This window comes from Eptatretus burgeri, chromosome 7, assembly GCF_056783735.1.
Source record: "Eptatretus burgeri isolate ZD-2024b chromosome 7, Ebu_testis_v1, whole genome shotgun sequence".
Lineage (NCBI taxonomy): Eukaryota > Metazoa > Chordata > Myxini > Myxiniformes > Myxinidae > Eptatretus > Eptatretus burgeri.
This window is the reverse complement of record NC_140967.1, coordinates 46,968,486-46,982,617: the sequence shown is the minus strand read 5'-3', so window position 1 is coordinate 46,982,617 and position 14,132 is coordinate 46,968,486. Positions and strand designations below refer to the sequence as shown.

The 14,132-nt window shown below is 42.1% G+C and overlaps 1 protein-coding gene across 4 annotated transcripts in view; it reads left to right on the top strand.

Moving 5' to 3' along the window:
- Nucleotides 1-14,132, top strand: part of TERT (telomerase reverse transcriptase) — an 82,902-nt gene that overhangs the window by 60,246 nt on the left and 8,524 nt on the right. For 3 of the 4 annotated variants that reach the window (XM_085888356.1, XM_085888354.1, XM_085888358.1), the window contains 5 exons: nt 69-140; nt 2,189-2,383; nt 7,466-7,592; nt 10,185-10,246; nt 10,342-10,444. In XM_085888356.1, coding sequence (XP_085744482.1) covers nt 69-140; nt 2,189-2,383; nt 7,466-7,592; nt 10,185-10,246; nt 10,342-10,444 — 559 coding nt within the window. Of the gene's footprint in view, nt 1-68; nt 141-2,188; nt 2,384-7,465; nt 7,593-10,184; nt 10,247-10,319; nt 10,445-14,132 lie in introns of all 4 variants that reach the window. The other variant, XM_085888355.1, reaches the window with a different exon arrangement.

Genomic DNA, 14,132 nt, shown 5'->3' with positions numbered 1-14,132 from the left:
TGTCATGGTATTGTGTGAGGGTTTCATTGCGCGTGCCAAGGTGCTTTTCACACGTGAATGCATTTCAGGTTCATCATTCGCCTCATTGATGACTTTCTTTTGGTGACTCCACACCTCCATCTGGCGACGTATTTCCTCAGGTCTCCACCCGATTCTTGGAAATATTTGCATTTTTGTATTTCACATAAACTGTCAAGGGACTTGACCGAGCAGCTGTGTAGTTGTTAAAAATGTTACTAATTTTTTTGCTTGTACATAATTTTTAGGAATTGGGAATGACTTTGAACAATATTTACCAACATTTGCTGGTTTGTTTAGTTACAGGGCAGGATGCATGAAATTTCAAATGTCGAGAATTCTTCGATCCAATCATGGTGTTTTTGTTGGTTTTTTTTAATTTTTATTATTATTATTATTATTTTATTTTTATTTATTTTTTTAAACTTCATCATTACCATGGCGGCGCTGAATATCATCTTGTGCTTGCTGTAGCACAAGGCTTTACCTCGTCTTTCTCACCATGATTCTCGTTGGTTGCATTTTGTGTTCGTGGTGGCAAAGTGATGTCAGAATGTGGGATTTAAATTTATTTATTTTTGCGATCGGGACATGGAGACGGGAACGATGTGGGGCTGTGCATGGCCATTGTCTGCCAGGTGACTAGCATAGCCCCCGTCTCCCTCCCCCTTTCTCTATCATTCGGCCCATGGGGTCTTTATTAATTTTTTTTTTCTTCTCCTCGAGTATTGCTAATATGCCATCATTGGTAATGGGAACATCTATCAAGATATTGAAATTCAATTCAAAATAACATTTATTTTCCACAAAATAATGTTAAATCAAACATACAATTGTTTGCATTGAATGTCCCAGAAAGCACAAAGCTTATGGAGGGAACGCCATTATACGCTACAAGGAAATTGCAAGGAAATTTTTGCACAGGAGGGGGCCATTGGGCCCATCATGCCTGTGCCACACCAATACCAGATTTAATAAATCCATCAATACCCCTTCCCTTCATGTGCAACCTTTTGGCTGCTACACTGGTACTCATTTCACCAACCTCGGAAGGATGACAGGCTGAGTCAACCCCCTGGTGTTAATTCAGTGGCCAACAGGGCTTGAACTCAGGACCCTAGGATCCCACCAAACCACTTCCCTAACCGTGAACCCAACACCAGGTTACAAAAGGAATATTCATATCAGTCAACCAATAAACACAAGATGTGTGCAACACTGACATTATATAACTCAACAACAATCCTTGGCTGATATACAGAAAATATACATCCAACATAATACGTCATATGTAAAGAGTAACATGTGTGGGCAACGTGCAAAACAAGAAATACCACCCACCACTGTGTCATATAGACTATTCAGAAATCGAAAAATACTTTAATCGACATTTAAAACTACTAGTGGGCACTTCTCTGCCCAGGAGTACCCTTCTTGATCCACCTTCGGTGGGCAATGTGCTGCGGCACATTCTTGGAAATGCACTTTATAATTTTTGGAAGAAATTTTATTGATCACAACATGTCATACTCCACGTCATGAGGAAAGCGTGTGATAAAGACGCCGCACCGTAATCACCAAGATTTTAATCACCGCTGTCAAATGGCAGAATCGAAGAATACAATGAGTCACGAGGTGAGGAAAGCGTTTGATAAAGACGCCGTACCACCGAAATGGATCGTTGCTTTGTGACGCAGATAGACGTGATAACACCCCAATTGGTCAGTGCCGCAACCAATCGAAGAGTGAATAAAGGTGACGTAATGACAGTCACACAACCTGTATTTATTTTTGTTGATTGAACGAGGGTATGTTTCTTATGTCAAAGGAAATGTTGTTCCATATTCTTGGACCAGCAAAATGAATGCTATGCTGAAAAGAAAGTGTTCTATGTTTGGAAGATGTAGCAGGGTTGATGATCTCATGTCAAACTGATGATATTCATCAATTAAAATCAGAGTTTTAAAAAAAATGACAGCATATGTTTGTGAACATATTGGTACATGGAAATACTTTGGTATGCAGTATTGTGTTTAAGTTTCAGTAACTTCAAACCATGAAATAATTGGTCTGCAGCAGTTCTGGGTGATGCATGAGAAATACAACGAACCCATTAAGGTAACCCATTAATAGTGCGCATTTAGTTATATTGTAAATTGATGTTCTTCAGCACGCTGCAGTCTGGTGTACCAGAGTATGGATGTCGCTGCAGTATCCACAAGACTGTGGTGAATTTTTCACCAGACCAAGATGTAGGCCGTGCTGCATCTGGGGGTGCCAGGGTCTTGCCACTACATTGCTTGTTTCCGTGGTGTGGACTGCTCTTTGATACACGCACACTTGAGGTGTACTCCGATTACTCTGGGTATGTTCCTCTGGGTTAGGTTTGGACGTTTATATGGCGTATTTCTTATGTACTCATTTGCCCGTCCCCTGTGCAGCAGAAGATGGGGTTTTGCAATCGTGTGTGTCTGTCTGTCTGTCCGGGCCCTAACTTTTTTTTACCATTTGAGCTTTTGTCATCAAATTTTCAACAAAGCTTTATTATGAAAACTGGTGTGGATCGCACGCTTCATGCACCTCACCACACACTGCTGTAGAGCAATAGGCATCTTTGACAATCCCTGCTTCCTCCGGGAGTGAGGGTAAGGGGGGGCAGTTTTGTGGATGTGGGTTAGTGGGGGTGATGGTTGTGGAGCGATGGTGTAGCGGAGATGGGGCTGGGGGGAGGGGGCATTGCTGAGCAGGATGGTCAGACAAATATATTTTGTGCTCTGACAGAATATATACTGTAAATCAGAAGTGAGAACCCAACACTTGTAAATATAAAGGAACTGAGCAGAAATTTACATTTATTTTAAATTCTCAGTTGGAGATAGACGGCAAAGACGACACCATATCAAAAATTGGCAGGAAAGTCGAACTGCCTGCCATGCAGAGCAGACGTGCCCCCAATACCACCGCTTTCCTTGCTCTTGCAGACGGTGTTTACTTCATACATTTCCTTTTGCCCATATCGGGCTTTACATTTTGAGATGTTTTCTCATTTTATTTGTGTAAAGGCTGTGGAAAAGTTAGGGCACCATTCGCTTTGAGACAGAACATTTCATGCTTGGGGAATTGTTACAATTGAGGCTTACAGTCTGACAGATAATTATTAATACAAATTAACTAAGGGAGTTGAGAGGCAAGTAGAATCTAAGTCCTTGACTAGGCTTCGCTATAATTCCACTGTCATTTTCCTCACTTCAAATAACTTGCTCACACCTATCTGCAGTGTTTAAGGCACATGTACATGCATTGCACATGCACTACATGACAAACAAAGTGTTTCTTCGTATTTTGACTTATTCCTACGTACACATGCATCTTCTGCACATTCACGTGTACCATTTGTGCCATATGACTGCCTTTTGGTGGCCTTCCTATATATATATATATATATATATATATATATATATATATATATATATATATATATATATATATATATATATATATATATATATATATATATATATATACAGTGCTCCCTCGCTATATCGCGGTTCACTTTTCACGGCTTCACTACATCGCGGGTTTCTTTCACATCACTACACTCTTCTTGGCTGTGCAGTACTACATTCATCTCATCATCGTCATCAGTACTGCACAGCTATCATCATCATCGTCATATCTTCATAGGTCAGTACCCATAATAACTTTTTTTATAATTTATAGTACAATATAGTGTTTTTAAAATTATTTTTGCTCTTAGCTTTGCAGCCCCATGAAGTCGCAATTCCGATGAAATTTTTTTTAATTTTTAAAAAAATAACTGATTAAATGTGTGTGGGGAAGGTTAATAAGAGTGTGTGGATGCTGTATAATGGTTTAAAATACGTTTAAAATGTGTTTAAATATAGTTAAATAAATATGTGGTTTCTACTTCGTGGATTTTCACCTATCGCGGGTGGGTCTGGAACGCATTAACCGCGATAGATGAGGGAGCACTGTATATGTATGTATATGTATATGTGTATATATATATATATATATATATATATATATATATATATATATATTAATACACACACACACACACACACACACACACACACACACACACACACGTCTGAAGACGGCGATGGTTCACGAGCGGTATTTGACGATGTTGATTGTTTCAGAAGTCAAGGATGAGACAATGTGATAATGTTTGACCAAGTTATAAAAATGATCAACATGATGTAGTACGAGTGACAGGTTATTAGCTGCAAAATGTCGAAAACCCAGTTTCGTTCAACAACTTTAAAAATTTGACCTTTGCGTAACCTTTAAAGGTCACAAAACAATGTTGTGGACATTAAAATAAGGAAACAGGATATGTGCTATAGCTTATTGGAGTTAATTCGTAGAAGAAGGTCGAAAACCCGGTTCGATTCCCACTCTTTGAAAATTTGACCTTTGTGAACTTTAAAGGTCAAAGGTCAAGGATTATGACCTTTGGTGCAAAACTTCCTCTGGAACATTCCAGGAACAATATAACGTCATTTAGGCTATATGGCATTTCGCATTCCTCGGATTATCCATACTTTGATGAAATCAGCGTAAAAACAAACTTTAAGGGGGCGCCACAGGCAAGGTGTTCGAGATAGAGCAAAATGCTTTCAATACTTCAGGTGGGGAATGACCTCAATATTATGCGTAAAAAATATTGTCATCCTAGCTCTCAAAGTTTGGGCGGTCGTATGATTTTTATGTCAAAATTCGAAATTTTCTAAGTTCATGACCTTGTGACCTTGCCCTGAGGACGAAAATGAAAAATCGAGCTCCGTGGGGCTATGCAGATACCGAAACCCCTGCCAGATTCGACAACTCCCTCGGAGAAGATTGATTTTTATGTCAAAATCGCAATTTTCGAAGTTCGTGACCTTATGACATTGACCTTGGGACGAAAATGAAAAATCGAGCTCCATGGGGCTATGCAGGTGCCATTGGACTAACCAAATACCGAAAACCCCTGCCAGATTCGACAAACCCCCGAGGAGAAAATGCGAATTGAAATCGGCTAACCCCTAAAAACACAATTAACAATTTTCTAAGTTCGTGACCTTGTGGCCTTGACCTTGGGACGAAAATGAAAAATCGAGCTCCGTGGGGCTATGCAGGTGCCATTGGGCTAACGAAATACCGAAACCACTGCCAGATTCGACAAACCCCCTTGGAGAAAATGCAAATTGAAATCGGCTACCCCCTAAAAACACATGTTTTTTGGGCGTGGCTCCGCCTATAATGGGCGGACCACGCCCATTTTCAGGAAAACACAACTAGATCATGATATAAACCTCCCACCAAAATTTCATCAGGATCGGATCAAAACCCACGGAGCTATGCTCAGGACAGACATACAATAACGAATATAGTCACTTCTATTTTTTGTGAAAATATTTTTTCGTGAACCAATTATATATATTGTTTTCCTCTGCATATGTCTTTTTAATGGTGGGGCAGTGGATAGGGGGAGCCACCCAACTGCCGTCACAATTACAAGATGAAGTGGCTGTTTTGGTATGGTTTCGTAAGAATGGTCAACTCTTGAAGTGTTTTGTTTCATGTGGACTTGCCAAATTTAATGGTTTATTTATCAAAACAAAGCTTGATCCCAATTAAATTTCTCTACTGAAAATATGAACTTTAGATAAACACAGTATTTGTTACACTACAAGCTATATTATAAATTGTATAGAGCAGTAAATAATGTATAGAGAACCTAAAGAAGATACACAGACATTATTGAGCTTGATTTTGTTGTGTCCGTGTTGTTCTCTTGGCCTCCAGCAGCCAGGCCAAGGTTATTGCCCAAGCAAGAAAACAATTGTGTTATTCGCACAAGGAAACAATAGATAAATGAACAGCACAGATGTCTCTGCTACTATAAAGAGATAACCTAGAGTAAATAACAAATGAAAATAAATCTTGAAAAATTTGTACATTACCATTAGCAAACTCCCTTAAATAATTATGTAGCTTGTACATGTGCGACAGGCAGGGCAAGATTATATCCCCACTAGACCGTGTATTGGTTTTTTTTTTTTTCATTTTTGTTGCAAACAAGACTCGGTGATATAATGGTTAGAGCAGCTCTCTCGGTCTGGGAGGTTGGTGGATCGATTCTGACTCTGACCAGGTTATACCAAAGATTCAAAAAAAATAGACACACTGCTTCCTCACTTGATGCTCAGCATTTAGAGGATAGAGGATGGCTAAAACCCATGGGTTTGCATTAATTGGGAGGAAGAAATTTCTCCTAATTGCCCCGTTGATCATGGAGAGAAAAGTGATGTCGCCAATGTGGCGTTGCCATTACCCTGACTTGGCTCACAAAATAGGTTGTCCGACGTCTTGGAACAACGAGAACATTTTGTCGGACAACCCTACCTTCCTGGTTGCCAGCCCGATGGGCAACCAAATTTGTTAGCTGCTGAACCAAACCTTCTTATGGCTTTATTTATCCACACTGTTGGAATGTCGACTTAAAATAGTCAATAATAATTAAATCATAGCTGTATCATAAAAATATAAATGGAATATCAAACCCATTAGTAATCCCCTTGTCACGAGGACCACTATTTTTGTTCTCGGAAGGTGAGTTTGAAATGAATTTCATAACAAACGCAGTTCCGTTTATTCACTGAACGTGCAGTACACATGCACGTACCTCGCACTACACTGCGTTGTAATGGATAGCTTGCAGGCGGACATGAAGTACATGTTGAAATTGACAAATACGTCTTGAAAGAGCTGCATAATATTTATTTAATTATTTTTTTATGTTTTTATTTATTGTGGTTTTTTTTTTTGTTCACAAAAACTAGGATTTTAAACAGTTTTCAAAATGAGAAACCTTTATGTTGATTGCCTCTGACTGTTGTAAAATCTGTGAGTACTGTCTAGATGAGGCCATTGAAAGTTGATTGAACAATTGCAATGGAATGCAGAACCCACTCCAGATCACAAGACTCCTGTTCGACCAACTACGAGCAAAGCTATGGTCCAGTGAGTCAGTTCAGTACAGCTATGAGGGAAAACATCGTGGACACTTGTCAGGCATCTGAAAAAAAGATTTGGGCAATTACATCTGCAATGGTGCCTGCCTGAAGGGCAACTACAATGTCTAAACTTTTATGAACCCTGTCAGAATGCCCTGGGAAATGACATTACTCCACCCAAAAAGGGTGACTGATTGTCTGAAGTCGAGCTGGTGTTGTCTCTTGTATTTATCTCCTTGTTTGTTCATTGTTTGTGTTGTAGCTCCTCCACAAGCCTTAGAAAAATGTTACAAACAATCTTTGTGAACCGCACGATGTATCTTGGCATGTGTGTCGGTCTGGTGCATTTTCGCTTTGTGTTTCAAAATTGTTCCTTTCCTATTCGTCATTGTTTTGAGACCACCACCTTGTGCCACCAGTTATGTCGGCGTGTCCATGCGGTCCACGCTGACCATCCACAGCTGTGGCCCTCCTGGAAATACAATGCGCAACAAACTGCTCAAGGTGCTCAAGCTGAAATGCCACAAATTGTTCTTGGATCTTCAGGTGATCTTTTCACTTTGTAATTCCCACTGTTCCAAGTTGGTGACAACAATATGAACCTCTTCATTGTGAATGCTTGGGTTGAAATGCATGAACATACTTGATTGCAAAAATGCTTTAAAATCAAAATATTTTCGTCACATCTGGGGCACAGTGCAAGTTTAAAATGTGTAAGTTAAATTATTAATCATGTTTGGGACGAGTGGTGGAGTGCGAGTTGTATGAGCTGCGGGGGCCATCATAAATGTATATTCTTTGTTTGGTTCTGGGGTCACAAGATAGATGATACTCAATTTGTTTTTGCATCTATAAGCTGAAAGGAAAAGTGTGTGTTGTGTTCTGTTAATCGTGGCCACCACTAGCTGATTGTATTAACAGGAAATGATAGGATCCCAACTCCTATCATCCACAGATATTTCTCGTACTCATATTCTCGTGAGTCCGATTTGCATTCAGGAACAGAGCCATTTTAGAATTAACCATTTTAGAAATTGCCACTTTTTCGTCGAAATGCTGAAAATTATATTTAAAAGACAATTTGAATTCCACATTTTCCACCGGTAACGGCCGGTTAAAAGTGCCCTGCGAGCCGAACCGAATAAGTGTAAACACACACACACACACGCACAACATGCACAACATGCACAAAAGGCCTCATTTCGCATTCATACATCATTTGGAAAGTCCCGTACTGCAAACTACTCTTTTTTTTATTTCCAATAAATATTTTATTTCCTTCAATTCGAAAGGATATTTCTTGCTGCGTAAATCTTTGGCACATAATTGGTCACACAGTGCGTATCGTATTTTATTGCTGACAAGTGAATGTGTTTAGTACAAAGAATAAACTATTTAGCAATATATAATAAACAAAGAATAAACCAGAAATAAGCACAATATAGTAAACCCTCCAATATTGCGGGGTTTAGGTTCCCAGAAAATCCCACGACAGTTAAAACCACAATCGTGGAAACCAAGGGCCAATGCGAAGAGGGGGGTTCGGTTCCTGGACTTTGAGAAAATATTGAGAAAGATCGACGGCAACCAGAAATAAACATATTATTAACTAGAAGAGCACTTGGTAGAGCGCATACCTCCGCTATGTAATGGCTATGTGTGCAAACCAGATATTGGAAGCTCGGACGATGAGGAGTACGATGATGCTTTCTCCTCTCCTGACACTGATGGTGTGCACCATAATGTTTTCCCCTTGCCCCCCACTGCTGATTTATTTGATTGACAATCCCGTTGCCTATACGACTCGCTCAGGCCATGTTGTAAAACATCTGGACAGGCTTAAACAATAAGTTGATTTTTCATTGTGAAGCAGAGGATATGTAATGTAATGCTGTGTTTCTGGTTCATATTTCATGAGTTGTGTTCTGTGTTTGCTGAGCAACTGTGACACCTCCCCCTGCTCTCACGTGATTGCTTTATTGCAATGGCAAGGCCTGGCCCGGGGTTCCCGCGAAAATGACTCGTTGTTACAAGGGCAAAGCAAGAGGATCATATTGAGATGTTTCAGATAATGAAAGGTGTACTATAGATAAAATAAATGTCGAAATTTTCAACAGAAGGGACAGTGACAGAACCAGGACTCACAATATTATAGTAAGGATAGTAGTAGGGCAAAGGTCTTTCACTTGGAGAGTAATTAATTAATTAATGGAATGGTCTCTCTGAAAATGTGGTGGCAACAGAAACAGTAAATAGGTTTTAATTGGAATTATATAAGTACTTCAAAGTATTCGGGATGGAGTGATGCATCGAGATGGCAGGAATGCTGGGATTGTGGTGTTGATGTAGCCAGGCATGATTGCCTTCTCCTGTGTTAAATTTTTGTGTGTGTGTGTGTGTGTGTGTGTGTGTGTGTGTGTGTGTGTGTGTGTGTGTGTGTGTGTGTGTGTGTGTGTGTGTGTGTGTGTGTGTGTGTGTGTGTGTGTGTGTGTGTGTACAGTATGTATCCTTGTGTGATTTATTGCTCATATGGAAGTGTGGTAACCCCTGCGCTGTCTGATTTGGGCCCTCGTGAGGTCCACTTTATTTTACTCAAGGTGCTGTTTTATTGTGGTCCCATAAAGGTGTGCTCTTTCACAAAGGGCCATCCTGTCCGTGACAAATTGAAAAGAGGAGTGGAGAGAGTGGTTGGGTGTTTAATTCCTTGTGGTCAGCTAAATGGCATTTTCTGTCTTTAAGTCTCCTTGAAGGTTTCCATGGACCATGCTGTAATATGTATCGAGACTTTATGTAGTTGATTTATGGAGTCGAAATCCCATGATGCTCGACACCACTGAACGGTATATGACCAGGTTACAGTTTTTATAGATGGGTGTCAGAAGGCAGAATGAGGCCCACAAAGTACCTAAAGTATCATTTGTTTAAGTTTTTTTTTGTTTTTTTTTTCAATCACCAACGTGATGGTTTTCATATGATGTATATTGAGTATTTTCAGATTTTTTTTTTTGTATCTTTGCCTCAAGCCCTCTTTTGAGGGTCTTGAGGACTGTGTGACTACCTTGAAGGAAAGATAAACTGATAAATAGTAATTTTGATCATGTTTCTTTTGTGATGCTCTTTCCTGATCATACACCACAGTTGAACAGCGTCCGCACTGTGCTCTTCAACGTTTACAAGATCCTCCTGCTGCAGGCTTATAGGTACTTCATTTCTTAATCATAGCATTAATTTCATTCCTGAACTCCCACTTATTGCTTGCTAACATTGCTGCAGGTTTCATGCCTGTGTATGTCAGCTCCCAGGTCGCCAGCACATTTTCAAGAATCCAGGATTTTTCCTTGATGTTGTCGCCGATTCTGCTAACTGCTGTTTGGACATGGTGCGGCTGCGAAATCACGGTAAGGTCAAAAGAGTGTTCGGTAGTTGGACAGTGTCAGGAAAGGAAAAAGTATTTAGCAGTTGAAGAAATAAAACGACTTTATATCTTCACTTCTTCCAATTTCCATGATTTGTTTTCCCAAACTTTTCCTTTATAGGAATTGTCAACAGGTATCTTTCCTCTATAATCCTTTTATGTATCATTATTGGATGTCATGCTGTGTGTAATTGGTTGCTTATGGAATTTCTTTGCTAATTGATGCAGCACTACTTCAGCGTGAGTCTCATTTTTAACTCACCTGAAACGTAGTTCCAGGGAGCTTATGGGGTGGCGCGTCTTCAGTCCGTCCGTCCATCTGTCCGTCCATAAACACTTGCAACTTCTTCAATGAAACTACACACAATTTTCATGAAACTCGACAACAACCTTCATCACCCGTAATGTACTAAAGTGTGTTCACGCCATTAAAAAAATCGGGGTCTAAGGAGGTTTATGGGGGCGTCGCCCCCGAAATAGGTATTTGCTCTCTTCTCAGAAACTACGCACACAATTTCGATGAAATTTTACCCCAACCTTCATCACCCATTATGTACCAAAGTTTGCTCATGGTATTAAAAAAAAAATCAGCCATTTCCCCCCCAAATTAGGTATTTACTTTCTTTTCAGTTACATATTTTGTGGGTCATCCATGCCTACCAGTGGTTGCCTGGTTATCTTTTCCAGCTGCTACAAGGTGAGTGCCCAGGGGTATTGCCCATGTGGTTAAATACATGTTAAAGCCATGTCATTACCCTGTGCTCACGAAGCAAAAAGCGGAGTCAAGCGATCTGTCACGTCTGTGTGCATGTGTGCATACACATACGTACGTGTCTGCATTTTCAAAATTCATTTTCCTTGCAACTGTTAGTCTAATTGACACAATTTTCCAAATAGGTGTGCCACCTCCTGTATAATTTTTTTTGTCATAATTATGATGTCACAGGTCATGTGGTACAGGTGCCATCTTGAAAAAACTTTGCACCTTGATATCTCTGAAACCACACCATGGAAAAAAATTACACATGGCTCATTGTCAAGTTCTCCCCATGGGGAATATATTGTTACGAATTTGGAATTCAATTGCACACAACATACAGGTTCCCTTAGTCAGCTATGTCGATCAGTGCATGTTCCCTAGATAGCTCACCTTCCATTGTTTAAATGTTTTGAAATCGATTAGATGCGCTGCGGATCGATTTAATAGTTAGGGAGTAAACAATGGAGACGTCCCTCCCCCTCTTCTGCGAAGAGGAAGAAGAACCCTGCAGTGACGTCAACTCCCTCCCACCCGTGGTTGAGCGGGGGGTGGATCACGAGGGCATGAGTCACGCCGGGTGCGGGGGAGGGGTGCAAAGGATAAAGAGGAGACCCTTTCTTTGTTCGTTAAAAAAAAAAAAAAAGAGTTCGTGGGAGTCCCGTTTTGAGTCCCGTGGGCAGAGTTCGTGTGCTGAGTCCCGTGGGAGGAGTAAGCTTTTTTGCTTCGGAGAGAGCAGTCGTTCAGCAGGCCATCGGGTCCTGCTTGGCTTGCTTGGCTTGAGGCCTTCAGAAGCTTTTTGCTTCGGCTGGCTCAGTGAGCTTCGGCTGCTGCTTTGTTTTGGAAGGAACTTGAGCTGGTTGTTCGGCTCGAGCTGCGAGTGGAGGCTTCTTCCTCTTCTTCATCTTCCTCTTGGTTCGTGGAGCTTGTCGTTCTCCATTTTGTTTCCCGGCTTGGTGCGACGCGTCGGCCTCTTCTTGGAGTTGGATCCTCGGGGAAGCGACGATCGACAGGACGGATCGGCGCCTCATCTCACCGGCACGTGTTGAGAAGTGTGGGAGGATTTGCGTGAGCTCGGGAAGGAACGCGGATCGTGGCGATTGGATCCAGCTCGCTCTTGCTGGAGCCCGGGTCCGGACAAGTTGAAGACCACACGAGGTGGAAAGGTTCGAGTCAAGCTCTGAGTTTCAGCTCACCTGTCCTCCAAGCTGGAGCTCGTGATTAAAGGCCTCAGCCACCGTTGTGTGTGTGTGTGTGTGTGTGTGTGTGTGTGTGTGTGTGTGTGTGTGTGTGTGTGTGTGTGTGTGTGTGTGTGTGTGTGCACGCGCGCGTACGTGTGTCCGTGGGCCCGTCTCATAAGTAGGAACTGCTGTTAAGTGTAAATGACTGTACATAATAAGTATACGGTTGTAGTTCTTTTGTCGTGCTTTTGTTGCTTGTATAATTCCATACGTGTTTTGCCTTATTTAATTGCATACGTGTTTCATTATAATAAATGTCCTTGTGTGAATGTAAACCTGCTTGTTGCGTCCATTCCCTCATTGACTGAACATTTCGTGTGTTGGGAGTTAGCCGTTGGTTTGCCGTAATAGGGGGACATTTGGACCGACGGTTCTCTGCGATTACGCCGCTCGGAATCGCGCACGGACAAGCTCGCCTCGGCGGTTTGTTCCGTATGAGATCCATCGAGGGTGGAATACCCCGGTAGTTGGATCACGTGGGTATTTAGGTGCATTGAAGATTGGCAATCGACCCTACCCCACGTGATCTGCTGATTGGCGTATTTCGGTTCTTGTACAAGGACCCGTCGCTCGGAGTTATCCGGGCGGCGATCTATATTCCGAGCGATCGGTCGGGCTGACTCAACTTGCGGCTCCGTTCAGAGCGGTCGTTTGGCGGCCAACCCCCGGCCTGTGACAACTGGTTGTCAGGAGTGCGATTCGGCCCCCTCCGCCTCCGTAGCAAAATTCACGGAGTCGGATCAGGGGTATACGGAGCAAACCCCCCCCCCCCCCGTGTCCCCAAGTTACGAGCGTTATAAATTTTATTCCCAGCACGTAAAATGTTCAGCCAAGGCGAGCAGGGGCACGAGGGATTAGGAATGGATTTGGAAATGTTAGAATCCATGGTCTAGGATGCCATCGCCATACGGGTTGGACCCGTACCAGAAGGTTGCGAAATACGGCGATGCAACAATGTACCTGGTTCTCCATTTTATTATTATAACCGCACCACGAATAGTAGTCAGTGGGAGCGGCCTGTGCAGGAACTTTTCCGGCAAACAAACTCGGAGTCGCAAGATGGCGGCGCGGCCGCACCTCAGCGCGGCACGAGGCGTGAGCGGGCCGCTATTACAAGCGCAATGAGCCACACTGCACGGGGGGGGGGGAAGCGCTCCCGCCCACCGGTTCAAATCACGGGGGCATGGCAGGCGAGGCAGGGCGACGGCAGTACATTGCAAACTGAATTGGCCGAGGCACAGGAACGAATTCGGGGGTTGGAAAAGGACTTGGCCAACGCAGACTGGGTTCATAAGGATTATGTGCACACGGAAGCACAACGATTGGCCGATGCGCAGGAACAAGTTCAGGAGCTGAAAGAGGATCGCCTGGAATACCTAAATAAATACAGGAGGGAAATGGATGAAATGAGGAAGAAAGAATGTGAAAGAGGTGTAGAGATGAAAACGAATTAGAAAAGAAAGCTTCTGAGATACTGAAACACCAAAACAAAGAGATAGGATTACAAAATGAACTGAGGACGTTGGACGGACGACAGCAGAGAATGAAATGTTAAGGAACCACACTGTACAGATCAAACAGTTAGAAGCCAAAGCAAGGTTGGAGTGTGTGGAGATGAGGACGGAATTAGAAAAGAAAACTTCTGAGATACTGAAACACCAAAACAAAGAGAC